The following is a 13,230-nucleotide window of genomic DNA, read 5'->3' on the forward strand; positions in this document are numbered from 1 at the left end:
ATATACTTTTTCATAAGTGTTTTGGTTTTTTAACCAAGTAAATGTACTATTAATTTCTGGGGGTGGGGGGCCATGCCATGTAGCAGGATCTTAGTTCCTTGACCAGGGATCAGATCCTCGGCCCCTGCAGTGGAAGTGTGGAGTCTTAACCACTGGACCACCAGGGAAGTCCCTACTATTAAATTATTAATAGATATATACAGACATACACACAACTCTCACAGGCAGTGAAAGAGGGAAAAAAAATTAAATTAAAAAACTTTTAGGTTAAAGAAAAGAAAAAACCTTTAGGGACTTCCCTTGCGGTCCAGTGGAAAAACCAAAATAACCATATCTATTCCTAAAGCTGTCAGGGTTACCAAACAGCCGCCACCAGTGCAGGCCATGTGTTTCCATCTACATGCGTTTTTTTCTTTTTTTGAAGAAAGAAAGTTACTTGCCAACATTGAAAAGTGAGAGATATCATGCTAAAAAAAAAAAAAAGGAAAAAAAACCCACAACAGATTCTGGCTTCTCTCAGAAAACAGGATGTGGCAACAAGTCCTAGCTTGTGGTTCATCATAACAGTAGCCGGCGGGAGGTGAGGACCAGCTGCTCCTTCAAGACACGCACACCTGGCCCGGACGCCCCAGCCTTCCCCAGCCATTGGACCCCTTACACGGTGAGGCTGAAGGGCAGTCCTGTTTATCACCCTTTTTGTGCTGCTTTTCTCTCAGGATAGCTAAGAGGAAAGTGCAAGATTTCTTGAATCCGTACTGATGTCAAGAAAAATTTTTTGTTGTTTTTGGCTGCACCACATGGCTTCCAGGAATTCAGGTTCCCCTGGCCAGGAACGGAACACGGGCCGCAGCAGTGAAAGCGCTGACTCCTAACCTCCAGGCCACCAGGGAACGCCCTCAAATACTTCATACCACCCTCCAGGCCACTAGGGGCCGTTTCATTCCGCCACCTCTAGACCAGCGAGGGAGGAGATCACCTGATCCAAAGGAGGCGCTGCCAAGAGTGGTCTGTGGCGTCTCCCAGGCTCCCTTCTACACTCTGGGGGAGAGAGAGAGCGCATGGCCCACGGGGAGAGAGAGAGAGCGCGTGGCCCACGGTTGCTGCGGCTGCGTATGTGGCGTCTCCCAGGCTCCCTTCTACACTCTGGGGGGAGAGAGAGAGAGCGCGTGGCCCACGGGGAGACAGAGAGAGTGCGTGGCCCACGGTTGCTGCGGCCGCGTATGTGGCATCTCCCAGGCTCCCTTCTACACTCTGGGGGAGAGAGAGAGCGCGTGGCCCAGGGTTGCTGCGGCCGCGTATGTGGCGTCTCCCAGGCTCCCTTCTACACTCTGTGGGGAGAGAGAGAGAGCGTGCGTGGCCCAGGGTTGCTGCAGCCGCGTACACATGATCACCTCTCAGATGAGCCTGGCTGCTCGGCAGCAGAACATATGGTCATCAAAGAAATATAGACAACTCACAGACACATTCAGCCCCCTGGCACGTAAATGGCACCTATCGTAAATCTAGCTGTGCCCCCAGCGCCATGGAAAGTCCTTGAAGACACCCATCCATCAAACCCCAGCACTCTACATATAGCCTTGAGCCCTGGACCACCCTACAGGAGAGCTGCCAAGGAGGACTCCCATGACCTGCCCACAGGATGGAGGGTGGTGGAGTCCTTCCCTTACAGGGGGCTTCCATGGAGGACTTGCACAATCTGCCCAGCTAAGGAGAGAGGTTAGCCTCCCTCCCACTCCCCTGAAAGACAGCATCCACATTCAAAGCATCCACCTCGTCTGGAGGCTAATTATTTACTAAATCCTGCTCAGCCTTCTCTACCCCTATTTCCAGCTACTGTACAGACATTATTACCAAGTCAAAGTCCCAAAGATCTCCATACTCTATAAATCCTACAATCAAATTTGTTATGAGACTTCTCCCGTGATCCAATGGCTAAGACTCCATGCTTCCAATGTAGGCAGCGGGGTGAGGGTTTGATCCCAGGTCAGAGAATTAAGATCCTACAAGCCCCACAGTAAGGCAAAAAAAAAAAATAACAACTACAACTATTATATGCCTCGTCCTTGAGCAAACTCGCTCCTCTTTCTGAACTGTCTACCTCAGTCATATACTCATTCAACAAACACGGGCTGAGCGTTCACATGTGTAGGGCCGTCCTCATGGTGGGTGGTCGGCACACAGGGTCCCTGCCAGCAGGTGCCTACCCTCAAGCTCTGGTCCACCCTAGGGAGGGGCTGTCACTCAAGACAGACAACAGATTCCTTCTCCTTTGTCCCCCTCCCCCAACACTCACACCCTAGCTTCAGTCCCTCACCAAGTCACCCCCCTATTCTGAGGCCCCAACACCCACCTCCACACCCGGCCTCCAACCTCCCCTCTGCCCACCAGCTTATTTCCTAAACATTCTTCTTCTGGACTTCTTGGTGGCTCAGAAGGTGAAGAATCCACCTGCAATGCAGGAGACCTGGGTTCGATCCCTGGATCAGGAAGATTCCCTGGAGTAGGAAATGGCAACCCATTCTAGTATTCTTGCTTGGAAAATCCCATGGACAGAGGAGCCTGGTTGGCGCCAGTCCATGGAATCCCAAAGAGTCAGACACGACTGAGCGCGCACGTACTTCCACGTCATCTCTACTTAGAAACTGCCACCAGCAATTCCTCAGGCTTAAGGCTGAAACCCAACTCCTCAGCCTGGCACTTGAGACCTTCCTTATCTGGCCCCAACTTTCCTTTCCTGCCGCCTCTCTTACTACTCCTGAGGGGCACCCTGCTGCCTGGCTGCCCCTGGGTCACTGCCAACCTCGGAAACCCCCAGCACCTCCCACTGCCCCAAGCCTTTGCTCCAGCCGGTCTCCCCATGTGTCCTCGGGGCTCATCTCATTTACAAAGCCCAGCGCAGCTGGAACTCACTCTACAAAGCTTCTCCCAGCTCTCCTTTCACGGAGCTCAGACGCATCCTTCCAAGGAGCAGTCTGGCCTGAGCGTGTCGTCATGTCAGTCTCTCCCATTAGACGGCTCCGCGACAGCCTGAGACTGTCACCCTGGTTAATTTCTGTCACTGTGCTGCGGAACACAGTTCTGACTCCGAGTGGACACTCACTGAGGTATCTGTTGCGGGTTTCCCTGGTGCGTCAGTGGTAAAGAATCCGCCTGCTGATACAGGTTTGATCCCTGATCTGCGAAGATCCCATATGCTGTGGAGCGACTAAGCCCCTGAGCCCTAATGACTGAGCCCACCCGCTAGAGCCTGCTGGCTGAAACAAGAGAAGCAACTAGAGAGGAGCCCCTGCTTGCCATAACTAGAGAAAAGAAAGCACGAAGACCCAGCACGGCCAAAAATAAATAAGTTTTTTAAAAAAAATTAGAGTATCTGTTGAATGAATGAATGAATAAATGAATAAACAATGTCCTTTATCAGTCAAATTCTGTCACTTAGTTCTTCCCCAGTGCTGACCTGAGACTGGACCCACCCCCTCTCTCCACCCTCGAGTAACTCCGAAGGGCAGAGGGTATCAATCTCCAGTGTCCATATGGGCTGGACAGACAACAGAAAGAATACAGTGGGGCAGGTATTTCTTCACTGAACGTGTAGGAGTCTCCTTATTCTTGACTAGGGTCTCTCAGGAAGAGACCTTGTCAGTCTACCTTTTATTCCCCACTTTTGACAGATACTCAGATACTGAGAAATACTTCCTCCTACTCAGCAGCAGTGCTCACAGAGAGACAAAAGGCACTGCCCAGGTGCCTGAGAGCTGACAGGAGGTGTAAGGGACCTGGGATGGGAGTAGAGGGGCCGGCAGGATGGGCACTGGCCAGCGAACAGCCAGCTCCATGTAACTGCTGTCACGAGAGACCACAGGCCCAGGCTGGCCAGAGCCTCTGATATTTCAAGAGAAGCTGATAACTTAAGATTTTGATGCAAAATCTCATTTCTTATAAGACCCTACTACTACGCCAAAGTTCTTCTTAACAATGTGCAGGCCAGATCTGACCCACGAGCTCGATTCATAATCTCTGCTTTTTTATTTTTTGGCTTCATCCTGTGGCTTATAGGATGTTAGTTCCCCAAGCAGGGATTGAACCCAGGCCCTTGGAAGTAAAAGCACGGTGTCCTAACCACTGGACCATCAGGGAAGCCCCATAACTTCTGTTTCAAATAGACGGGCATGTGATGAATTGAGCCGTAGAGGAGACAGGTCTCCCTTCTCTCTGCACAGTGAGATCAGGGAGCAGGGCCTCCCCAGGGCAGCACAGGTGAGGAGCTAGGATCTTCCTGGAGGCTGTCATCAGACTGCAGGCTCTTCTGGGGACTAATTACTATGACCCCACAAACCTTGACTTTAGGTCCTACCGTTTCACCTGCAGGGCAATCTTATTTTCTTCCCATTTTCAGTGTTGGCTCTTTCTGAACTTCTACCAAAGAGCGCTCACTTCAGACGGGAAGCAGTAGCCCCCCAACCCCAGTGCTTTCTCCCCTCACTCTCTCTTCATCACCGCCTCGGTTCCTGGGCCCAGAGATGAAGCAGGTCCACCCATAACTGCTTTATTCCCTGTGTCGTCTCACCTCTTCTCAGTACAGTCACCCTGCTATTTCAGTATAAAACTGGAAACAGGGGACTTCCCTGGTGGTCCAGCCACTAAGGCTGAGCTCCCGAGGCAGGGGGCCCTGGTCAGGAACTAGATTCAATGTGGTGCAGCTAAGAATTTGCAAGCCACAACTAAAGGTCCCTCAAGCTGAAACTGAGATCCAGCTTGGCCAAGAAACAGAGAAAACACACAAACAAACAAATCTTTAAAAAAAACAAAACCTGAAACAGGAGGGAAGGGGGCAGGGCACAAACTTTAAAAGAATGACACAGCCCAGGGACATGACATAAACTGATTAAACCAAATTAAGTCCAAGATGGTGGACGAGTGGGTTTCCACTAGACCTCGAGCCTCAGCATGTGCCCATCATCACACATCAGCAAGCTAAACAACACCCCCACAGGCGCTATGACGGTTCTGGGGCTAACAGCAGAGGCCAAAAAGTGGGTGGTGACCCAATTCCTGGAAATCCCCATCCCTTCCCCTGAAATAGTTGGGATAATCCTCCCCCTCATTAGCCTATGAAACTACCCAGCCCATAAAAACCAACCACACCACATTTTTGGGCTGCTCTGCCTTTGGGGATGGCCCACACTCTATCTGTGGAGCGTCCTCCTAAGTGAATCCACTTCTTACCTATCACTTTGTCTCTCTCTGAATTCCTTCTACAAGGAGATATCAAGAAGCTGAGCTTCAAGTCCCAATCTGAGTTACATGGTTACAATACCAGTGGGAAGAAAATTATAAGCCTGATTATGAAATGAACTGATTATGAAAGTAAATCTTAATGCCCAGATTCACCGCTCCACGGGAACTTTTATAGCTGGACTTGGCACAAACCCCAGGGGAAAACCAAGGCCACCCAAGAGCAGGAGGGGTTTAAATGAAAGACTGAGCCCTATTTCATTCTGTATAAACCAAAGGAAAACTCTGCTTGTTTCACGAGGGGCTGGGGGTGGTCAAGTCCGTAACAGAGCTCTTGACTGCAATGCATGGAGCCTTCATTTGACAAAGATGCCCACTGGGGCACGGACGCATTCAGGCCCGCACGAGGGCAGCCGGCAGCTCACCAGTTCCTCCCTCAGCTTTCCCAGGGTCTCAGTCCGGTTATTCCGTGCGCTCAGTAGAGTTGAAAGCTTCTCCATGAGGATGTCGTATTTGCTCCTCCTGTGAGAAACACAAACACTTCACTTTTTTTAGACCTATTAGTAATGACTGCCTATTTTTTAAAAGATGTCAAGGTTTATATGACAACATGTCAAACTACGGAACCTTGGTCTTCAGTCTCAAGAGAACAACTCCTGTCCTTAACAGTGGGAAGACTGGAGTGGGGGGGGCGGTCTGAGTGGTTCAGTCACATGGCCAAGGTCACCTAACTAGCAGCAGTGTACAGACTGCACTCTGTGGCTAAAACTTTCAGGAAATGATTGTTTAAAATGCTTACATCTTTTGATCATACTGAAGAATTTCTTTAATTTAAAACAGAGAAAAACTGGTTTGGGAAGTTTTATTTGTGGTCTGTGCTATCCCTCAATGGGTCTTACAGATGCTAAGAAAAAGATTAGAATAATCATGGTTAACAGGAAATAAATTTATGAGGAAAGATACTTTTTCCAAGAAGGTAGAAATTTTTTAAAACAGGACTTAAGTCAAATGAATAAAGACATCTTTAGATGGTTATTAAAAATGGGTTAAACAAGATGGACATTTATGTGATTAAAACACCAGGTTTTGATATTACACTTCCTAAGGTTAAATGCAACAAAAAAGGATGTCCTAACTGGTCCTCAACATTAAAAGTTAAATAAGTCATTCTATTTACCATTTACAGTTTATGTACCATTAATGTACAGTTCCTAAGGTTAAATGCAACAAAAAAGGATGTCCTAACTGGTCCTCAACATTAAAAGTTAAATAAGTCATTCTATTTACCATTTACAGTTTATGTACCATTAATGTACAGTTTAAATATGTACAAAATTATATAAGTATAAATATAAATTTGGGCTTCCCTGGTGGCTCAGTGGTAAAGAATCTGCCCGCCAATGCAGGAGACGCAGGTTCGATCCCTGGGTTGGGAAGATCCCCTGCAGAAGGAAATGGGAACCCACTCCAGTATTCTTGCCTGGGAAATCCCATGGACAGAGGAGCCTGGAGACCTGCAGTCCATGGGGTCGCAAAGAGTCGGACACAACTTAGTGACTAAACAACAACAACAAATAAATATAAATTATATAAAGGGAGGGCTTCTCTTGTGGCTTAGCTGGTAAAGAATCCGCCTGCAATGTGGGAGACCTGGGTTCGATCCCTGGGTTGGGAAGATCCCCTGGAGAAAGGAACGGCTACCCACTCCAGTATTCTGGCCTGGAAAATTCCACGGACTATATAGTCTATGGGGTCGCAAAGAGCTGGACACGACTAAGCAACCTTCCCTTTTACATATAAAGGGAACAAAAAAATTTACACTGAGATAGCCAACCAGCAACTATTTGGGCCAAAGGGCCTGAGTTCCTTGGCTCAACCCTACTCTGGGGATCCCAGAGCCCTTTATATAAACTGATAAAATGGACAGGAAATAAAAGAAGGAAAGAAAAACTTCTGAAACTCCTCCTGTAAGATCAAAGCTCATTGATTAGATCCTAATGAAGACCAAAGTTAAAAGGTATCAAAGTAGACAGAATTGAGATGAAAGTGTATAAAATTGGTATATTTAACTGGGCTTTATTTAAGATGCTTACATCTCTTTTGCTTAATTATATTGTGGGGCAGACGTGTTTCATTGGGGAATGTGTCCCCCGTGTTGTATTGTAAGACCAGGTATATATCAAGAAATGTACCTCTCAGGAAATATTAACTCAACCGTTAAAGGAAACCAATAGGGTTACCTGAGCCATACAAATAAGTCAAAATGGAAATTAATATTCAAGGGCTAATAAAAATAAAAACGGTGATTTTGCTCTGGGTTTAACTTGTAAACTCAGAAAATATTTGCTGAACACCTTATACAAACCTTTAGAGGCATGATAAATTCTAAGTTTTAGAACACAGAACTCATAAACTTTAGTTTACTTATTGTCTCACTGATAACATAAAGTCAGACAAATCAATCTTTCAGAATCATTTAGGTGACAGACCTGCTCTTGGGGGGATGTCTTTCTCTTGCAAATCTCTACAAACCAGAAATATAAAGTATAGGTCATAAGGATCTGAGATTGAGCCTCATTAATTAGGTCAATCAGGCAAGACTTGAAACCAAGAGAAAAAAAAAAAGTGGCAGTTTTAAAATTCAAACCACAGGGAATACTCCCTCGGCCAAATTTTACAAATAGTAAAGCCTTAGTCATCTGAGCAAGCAACTTCAATGTATTCCAACTGTTCTTCGTAAACTAGTAAGTTTACATTGTCTCCTGGGTCGGGAAGATCCCCTAGAGTAGGAACAGGCAACCCGCTCTAGTATTCTTGCTGGAAAATTCCACCGACAGAGGAACCTGGCAGGCTACAGTCCATGGGATCACAGAGTCAGATCTGCCTGAGCGGCTGTGCGCGCACACACAAGTTTACGCTGCGATACCTGACTCATGAGGAGCTTTTTTTTTAAGTGAAGCCGTGAGATCTCCAGTTTTGCCTGTTTACACTGTATGTCTGTGCACGTGTTATACATGAGATATCTCTACCTGGGCAAAGTATTATCAACACTGAATTTACACACCATATGATGTCACTTACACGTGGACTCTAAAATATGGCACAAACAAACCTATCTATAAAACAGAAACACGCTCACAGACATAGAGCACAGACTTGTGGTTACCGAGGGGGAGGGCATGGGAAGAGAAAAGGGACTGAGAGATGGGGATGAGCAGATGTAAACTGTTACATACAGGGTGGATAAACAGCAAGCTCCTAACGCACAGCACGGGGAACTACACTCAGTACCCTGTGATAAACCATAATGGAAAAGACTATAAAAACCAATGTCTACACGTGCGTAACTGAGTAACTTGGCTATACAGTAGAGACTGGCACAGCACCGTCAATCAACTATACTTCAATTAAAAAAAGCTGAATTAATAAAGCGCTCTATTCAATTTAAAAGTAAGAGCTTACAAATTAAAGAAAAGAAACTGGCCAAAATGACTTTCAGGTTCACGGGAACTGGGAAATATTCAATGTTAAGCTGCTATTTGGTATTAAAGTTTAAGTTTGTTGATCGAATCATGTCTTTTTAATTTGTCTGTGGGTTGGTCCTTTTCAGGGGGGAGGGGCATGCTGGCATTTGAGGTCTTAGTTCTCAACCAGGGAAAACCAGATATGCCAAGTTAAGGAATTAAGTGCTTTTCTTCGTGTGGGAAGACACAAGAGCCAGGGCTTACTGAAATCATTCTTTTGATGAGCTCCTCAGCTATCTAGGCCTGAATCCTACATTCTCACATCCTGAGTTTCCTCAGGGCTCACCGGCTCAAGCAGGATGGGTGTAACTCCTGATGTCTGTGACATCCTTGCTTACTGATACGGCAGGAAATAATTCCATTCTTCACGCCCTTTGTTGCAAAACTTCTATATAACCTGGTTCTCCCTACCTCGTCTCCTCAGAGCAGTTCTCTCAGGGTTGCTTGAGATGCTGCCTTTGAGGCTTAAAGTCCTAAAAATTCCCACCGAATAAAATATAATCCTCAACTTTGAGGTTGTATTTTTTGAGTCAACAATACCGTAAAGTTTTAGGAGGCATCTATTTACACATTTCCTTATAAATCAGATGGTAAGAGAGGATAGGGATGATTTCACAAAGAAGTTCAGCTTTTTTAAAATTCAGGCACAAAATGTGAACCTAGGTCTCCTTCATTGAAATACAGTGCTCTGTGTATTAATCAGGACACACCTCTGATTCTGCTCTCACTTTACTGGTGTGAAGGCCCTTCCCTTCCTTTGCATTTTTAATGTGAAGTGGAGGTCATAATAAATGCTCACAAGCTAATGGCCACCACAGGAAGCTATTAAAGGAGCCCAGGGCTCCTCAGCTGTGGGGAACAGGGACAGAGTGAGGGGTTTGGGGGGAGGGGGTTGTGCTAGGAGAGGGGCGGAGAGAAAGATATTGTCATGCCACTGTGGAAGGCGAACTTGGCTTTAACTACCCACACAGGTCTGGCAGCAGCAAGGGCAAATGTATGGGCTCGGGAGACTTGTTCATTAGTCCTGCCTTTCCATGAATGAAAGAATACACGAAGGCACAGATATGCACTGCTTAGGAACGAGCACCAAGCTGTGCCAGTGCCTCTCTACAGAAGAGGGAAACAGCGGTTCAGTGAGGTCAAGTGACTGTGCCCAAGTCAGGAGCAAAGAATTAAATACAGATCTTGACTTCAGCCCCTTGTTCTCTCTTCTACCCACAGAATTCTGTGGCCATAACAAATCAAATTTGACTTATCGGCTTTTCTTTCTACCCTCCCCCTAAATTTCACCGAAACGTTAACAGTCCCTACTGCTGGGCTGTGGGGCGAGAGGTATTTCTTCCCCCTTCTTTTCTATATAATTTCCAGATTTTCTAAATAAGCATGGCTTATTTGCATAATCAGAAACAGATGGAAAATATCTTTTTCCTAAAAGCTAGCCATATTTGATTTCGCCTCTAGGATTTTGGTTCTTTTTTTTTCTTTTCTTTGTTGGCTGCACTTCAAGGCACAGAACTTCCAGACCAGGCATTGAACCCGCACCCCCTGCAGGGGAAGCCAGATTCTTTACCACAGGACCACCGGGGAAGTCCCGCCTCTAGGAATTTTAAAGGCACAGGACACCAGGCTGAAATACAGAGGTAAGGAAGCGCTCTGGAGTCTACACTGTACCTGTCCATGTGAAACCGGTTCAGGAGGAGGAGGATTGAGTGCTGCTGGGCCCCAGTGGGCAATCGGATCACATGGGACTGCATAGTAATCAGCCCGTTTTTGTTCAAAATTTTCCTGTGATAGTGAAGCTTCCCAGCATCAACCCTGGAGGAGAGGAAGAGAGCAGTCATTTTGCTTTGCTGGTTACTTTCACCCCACAATGCAGAAGACGTGAATACCAGAGACACATCCCCACCCTCTCCCCCCCATCCAGTCAACCTAGGAGAGCTGCTGCTATGTGACAATGGCCATGGACAGCAACCCAACCTAAGGCACACTCCAGACCCCTCGAGAGGTGGATGGGGAGACAGGGTGGGAGGCGCGTGTGTGCAGAGGACTGAGGAATGGAGTGGGAAGGGATGGCGGGTTAGCAAGGAGCTGATCAGACAAGACATGGGCATCTAATCATATAGCAGCCAATAATTAGGGTGACCACGCATTCTGGTTTGCCAGATGGGCTCAATTTATGCCCACTGCCTTGCATTCCTTCTGGTCAGCTCCACCTTTCACTCTCAAAATATCTAGTTTGAACAATAAATTCTATGGTCACCATAGGGTCTGTTTTTTTTTTTTTTTTTTCCTATTTTTGGCCGTGCCATGCAGCATGCTGAATCTGAGTCCCCTGACCAGGGACTGAACCGGTGGCCCTTACAGTGGAAGGGCAGGGTCTTAATCACTGGACCACCATGGAAGTCCCCCCTTTTCGTTTTTTTTTCCAGGGTCTCTTCAATGAGAAAGTACCATGCCTTCAACCACCACAGATGCTGGGACTGCCCAGGTGACAGGGCCTGATGGTCAGGGAGCCCCGACATTTACAGCAGAATAGCAAAGCATCCTCTTACTTGAAAGCAGTGCTGTGGAGGTCTCGCTGGAGCTCCCCCTGCCACCGGGACCGGCCTAACCGCTCCAAGATGCAGTAGGAGAAGTCCGGGAGCTTCAAGTCGGGGTCGCCCTCAAAGCCGATCAAGGCCCGGTACCGCATGTCCTGGGAGGCAACAATGATCAGTTTCTTCCCCCACCTGCAAACCAGAAGCCACAGAGGAAAAAAAATCACTTTAATTTTTTTAAGAAAATCGAAATGTTTAAAAGCAGAACCTTAGTGAACCATGGTTTCCTGCTTCTCTTCAGAGGTTCACAATCCCCAGTTAAGGAAGTTTCCATCCTTAGAATCACAAGAGGGTTCAGGGGGAACAGAGCCAGTCTCACCACTTCCTTGCCCGGACCCCTCCCAGTCCTGCCAGGGCCTGGGACCCAAACCCAGACTACTCCCCACCAGAGCCTGGAACCTTCTACACACCCCCACTGCCTGGCTCTGCACCCACAATGGCCCCATTGGTCCTCTGCCCACCTCATCCTTAGGCTACTAATTCTCATCCTTTAGATCACTGCTCAGATACCAACACCTCAATTCTCCATAAAAATGCTAACCAAAAGGCCATCCCTGCCTCTGACCATTTCTGGACTCATCACACACCTGGCACTCTTAGAAATGGCCACATTTTGGGGGGCACACGTTCCTGCCATAAGCACCCTAAGTGGGAGGGGGGCAGGTTGTCATCTGGGTCCCCAGGACATCCTCAGTGTCTTCAATGGTTACAGAAGGGCCTCTGTAACCATCTATTAAGTGAACGAACTCGCCTTCTGAACTGGACTGAGAAAACAAAACTTCAGAGTCAAGAACAGTGCCCTGTGTGATGGGTGAACCTGCAGTTCTTGAGAGCAGACCCTGGGACAAACCATTAGCTCCTCCTACAGTCTGGGTGTGTGAAAAATAATGCCTGCAAAAGAGGTCAAGCCCCCATCCCAGCAAGGCGCTTCGAGAAGCCCTGGCTTGGGATATAGACTTCTCTGCTGAAGCTGAATAGTCCCCAATGCTGAAGACAAAGAGACTCCGCCCTGGGGCCTTGCCTGCTGACTTATTAATAAATGGTCATCTTGGGCAGACTGTCTCGGGTCCCAGCCCTGCCGCAGAGATCCCACGAGGGTGTGATGGCAGAGAAGCCATCCTTACTTACTCCTTGGCATAGAGACACACCAGCTGGAGGAGCTCCCTCTCCCAGGGGAGTAAGTCACTAAAGGTCTGTATGAGAGCCCACGGGCTCCCAAGCCCTCCCATCTACAGGCAGCATTTATTCCTCCCAGCCTGTGGTTTACAGATGCCTGATCCTAAGGCCTGTCTTCACTCACATCACTCAGCCTGACAGTTCTTCCTCCTGTTTCCCTCCCACCGCCAAAAAACAGATGATTCCACTGCTCCTACCGAGCAGGCAAAAAGTAAAAAGCTGAGATTGCCAATGTTTTCATTTAACTGCAACTTCCTTCGCATTGCTTGTGACCCAGTTAGTCTTCTTTACGGTCCATCTCTAAAGAGTGTTAGGCAGCAAATACGCATGATGGACAAGACAGTCTCCTTTCTGGGTCTGCACGTCACAAACTTATGACCTGTGTCCTCGAAACAGGTTCATTAAGTTAAAATGGAAGAGCTCAGCTGAGAAAAGTTTGAAAACAGGGACACCGACTCGCTGCTTTAAAAATGTATTCAGGGTGGTTTACCCCCGTCCTGTGGGAACTCCAACCTTTCCCAGTAGCTGACTCTAGGACTCGTGCCCGAGGCCTGATTTGCTGACTGTGGTCATCAAATTATCCAACACTGATTAAATGCCATGCAAAGAACCAGCAATGCCAAGATAAATAAAAAATGGCATCTGCCTTTGTGGAGCTCACAGTCTAATGAAGAGAAAGACAAGAAAAGAAATCACTTATA

General features: G+C 47.3%; 1 protein-coding gene across 1 annotated transcript in view; it reads right to left on the reverse strand.

Moving 5' to 3' along the window:
* GTF3C1 (general transcription factor IIIC subunit 1) overlaps window positions 1-13,230 on the reverse strand; it is an 80,185-nt gene that overhangs the window by 61,570 nt on the left and 5,385 nt on the right. The window contains 3 exon segments of the mRNA NM_001193241.3: window positions 5,658-5,754; window positions 10,428-10,571; window positions 11,309-11,485. Of these exon segments, the coding sequence (NP_001180170.2) occupies window positions 5,658-5,754; window positions 10,428-10,571; window positions 11,309-11,485 (418 nt within the window).

This window comes from Bos taurus, chromosome 25 (assembly GCF_002263795.3).
Source record: "Bos taurus isolate L1 Dominette 01449 registration number 42190680 breed Hereford chromosome 25, ARS-UCD2.0, whole genome shotgun sequence".
NCBI lineage: Eukaryota > Metazoa > Chordata > Mammalia > Artiodactyla > Bovidae > Bos > Bos taurus.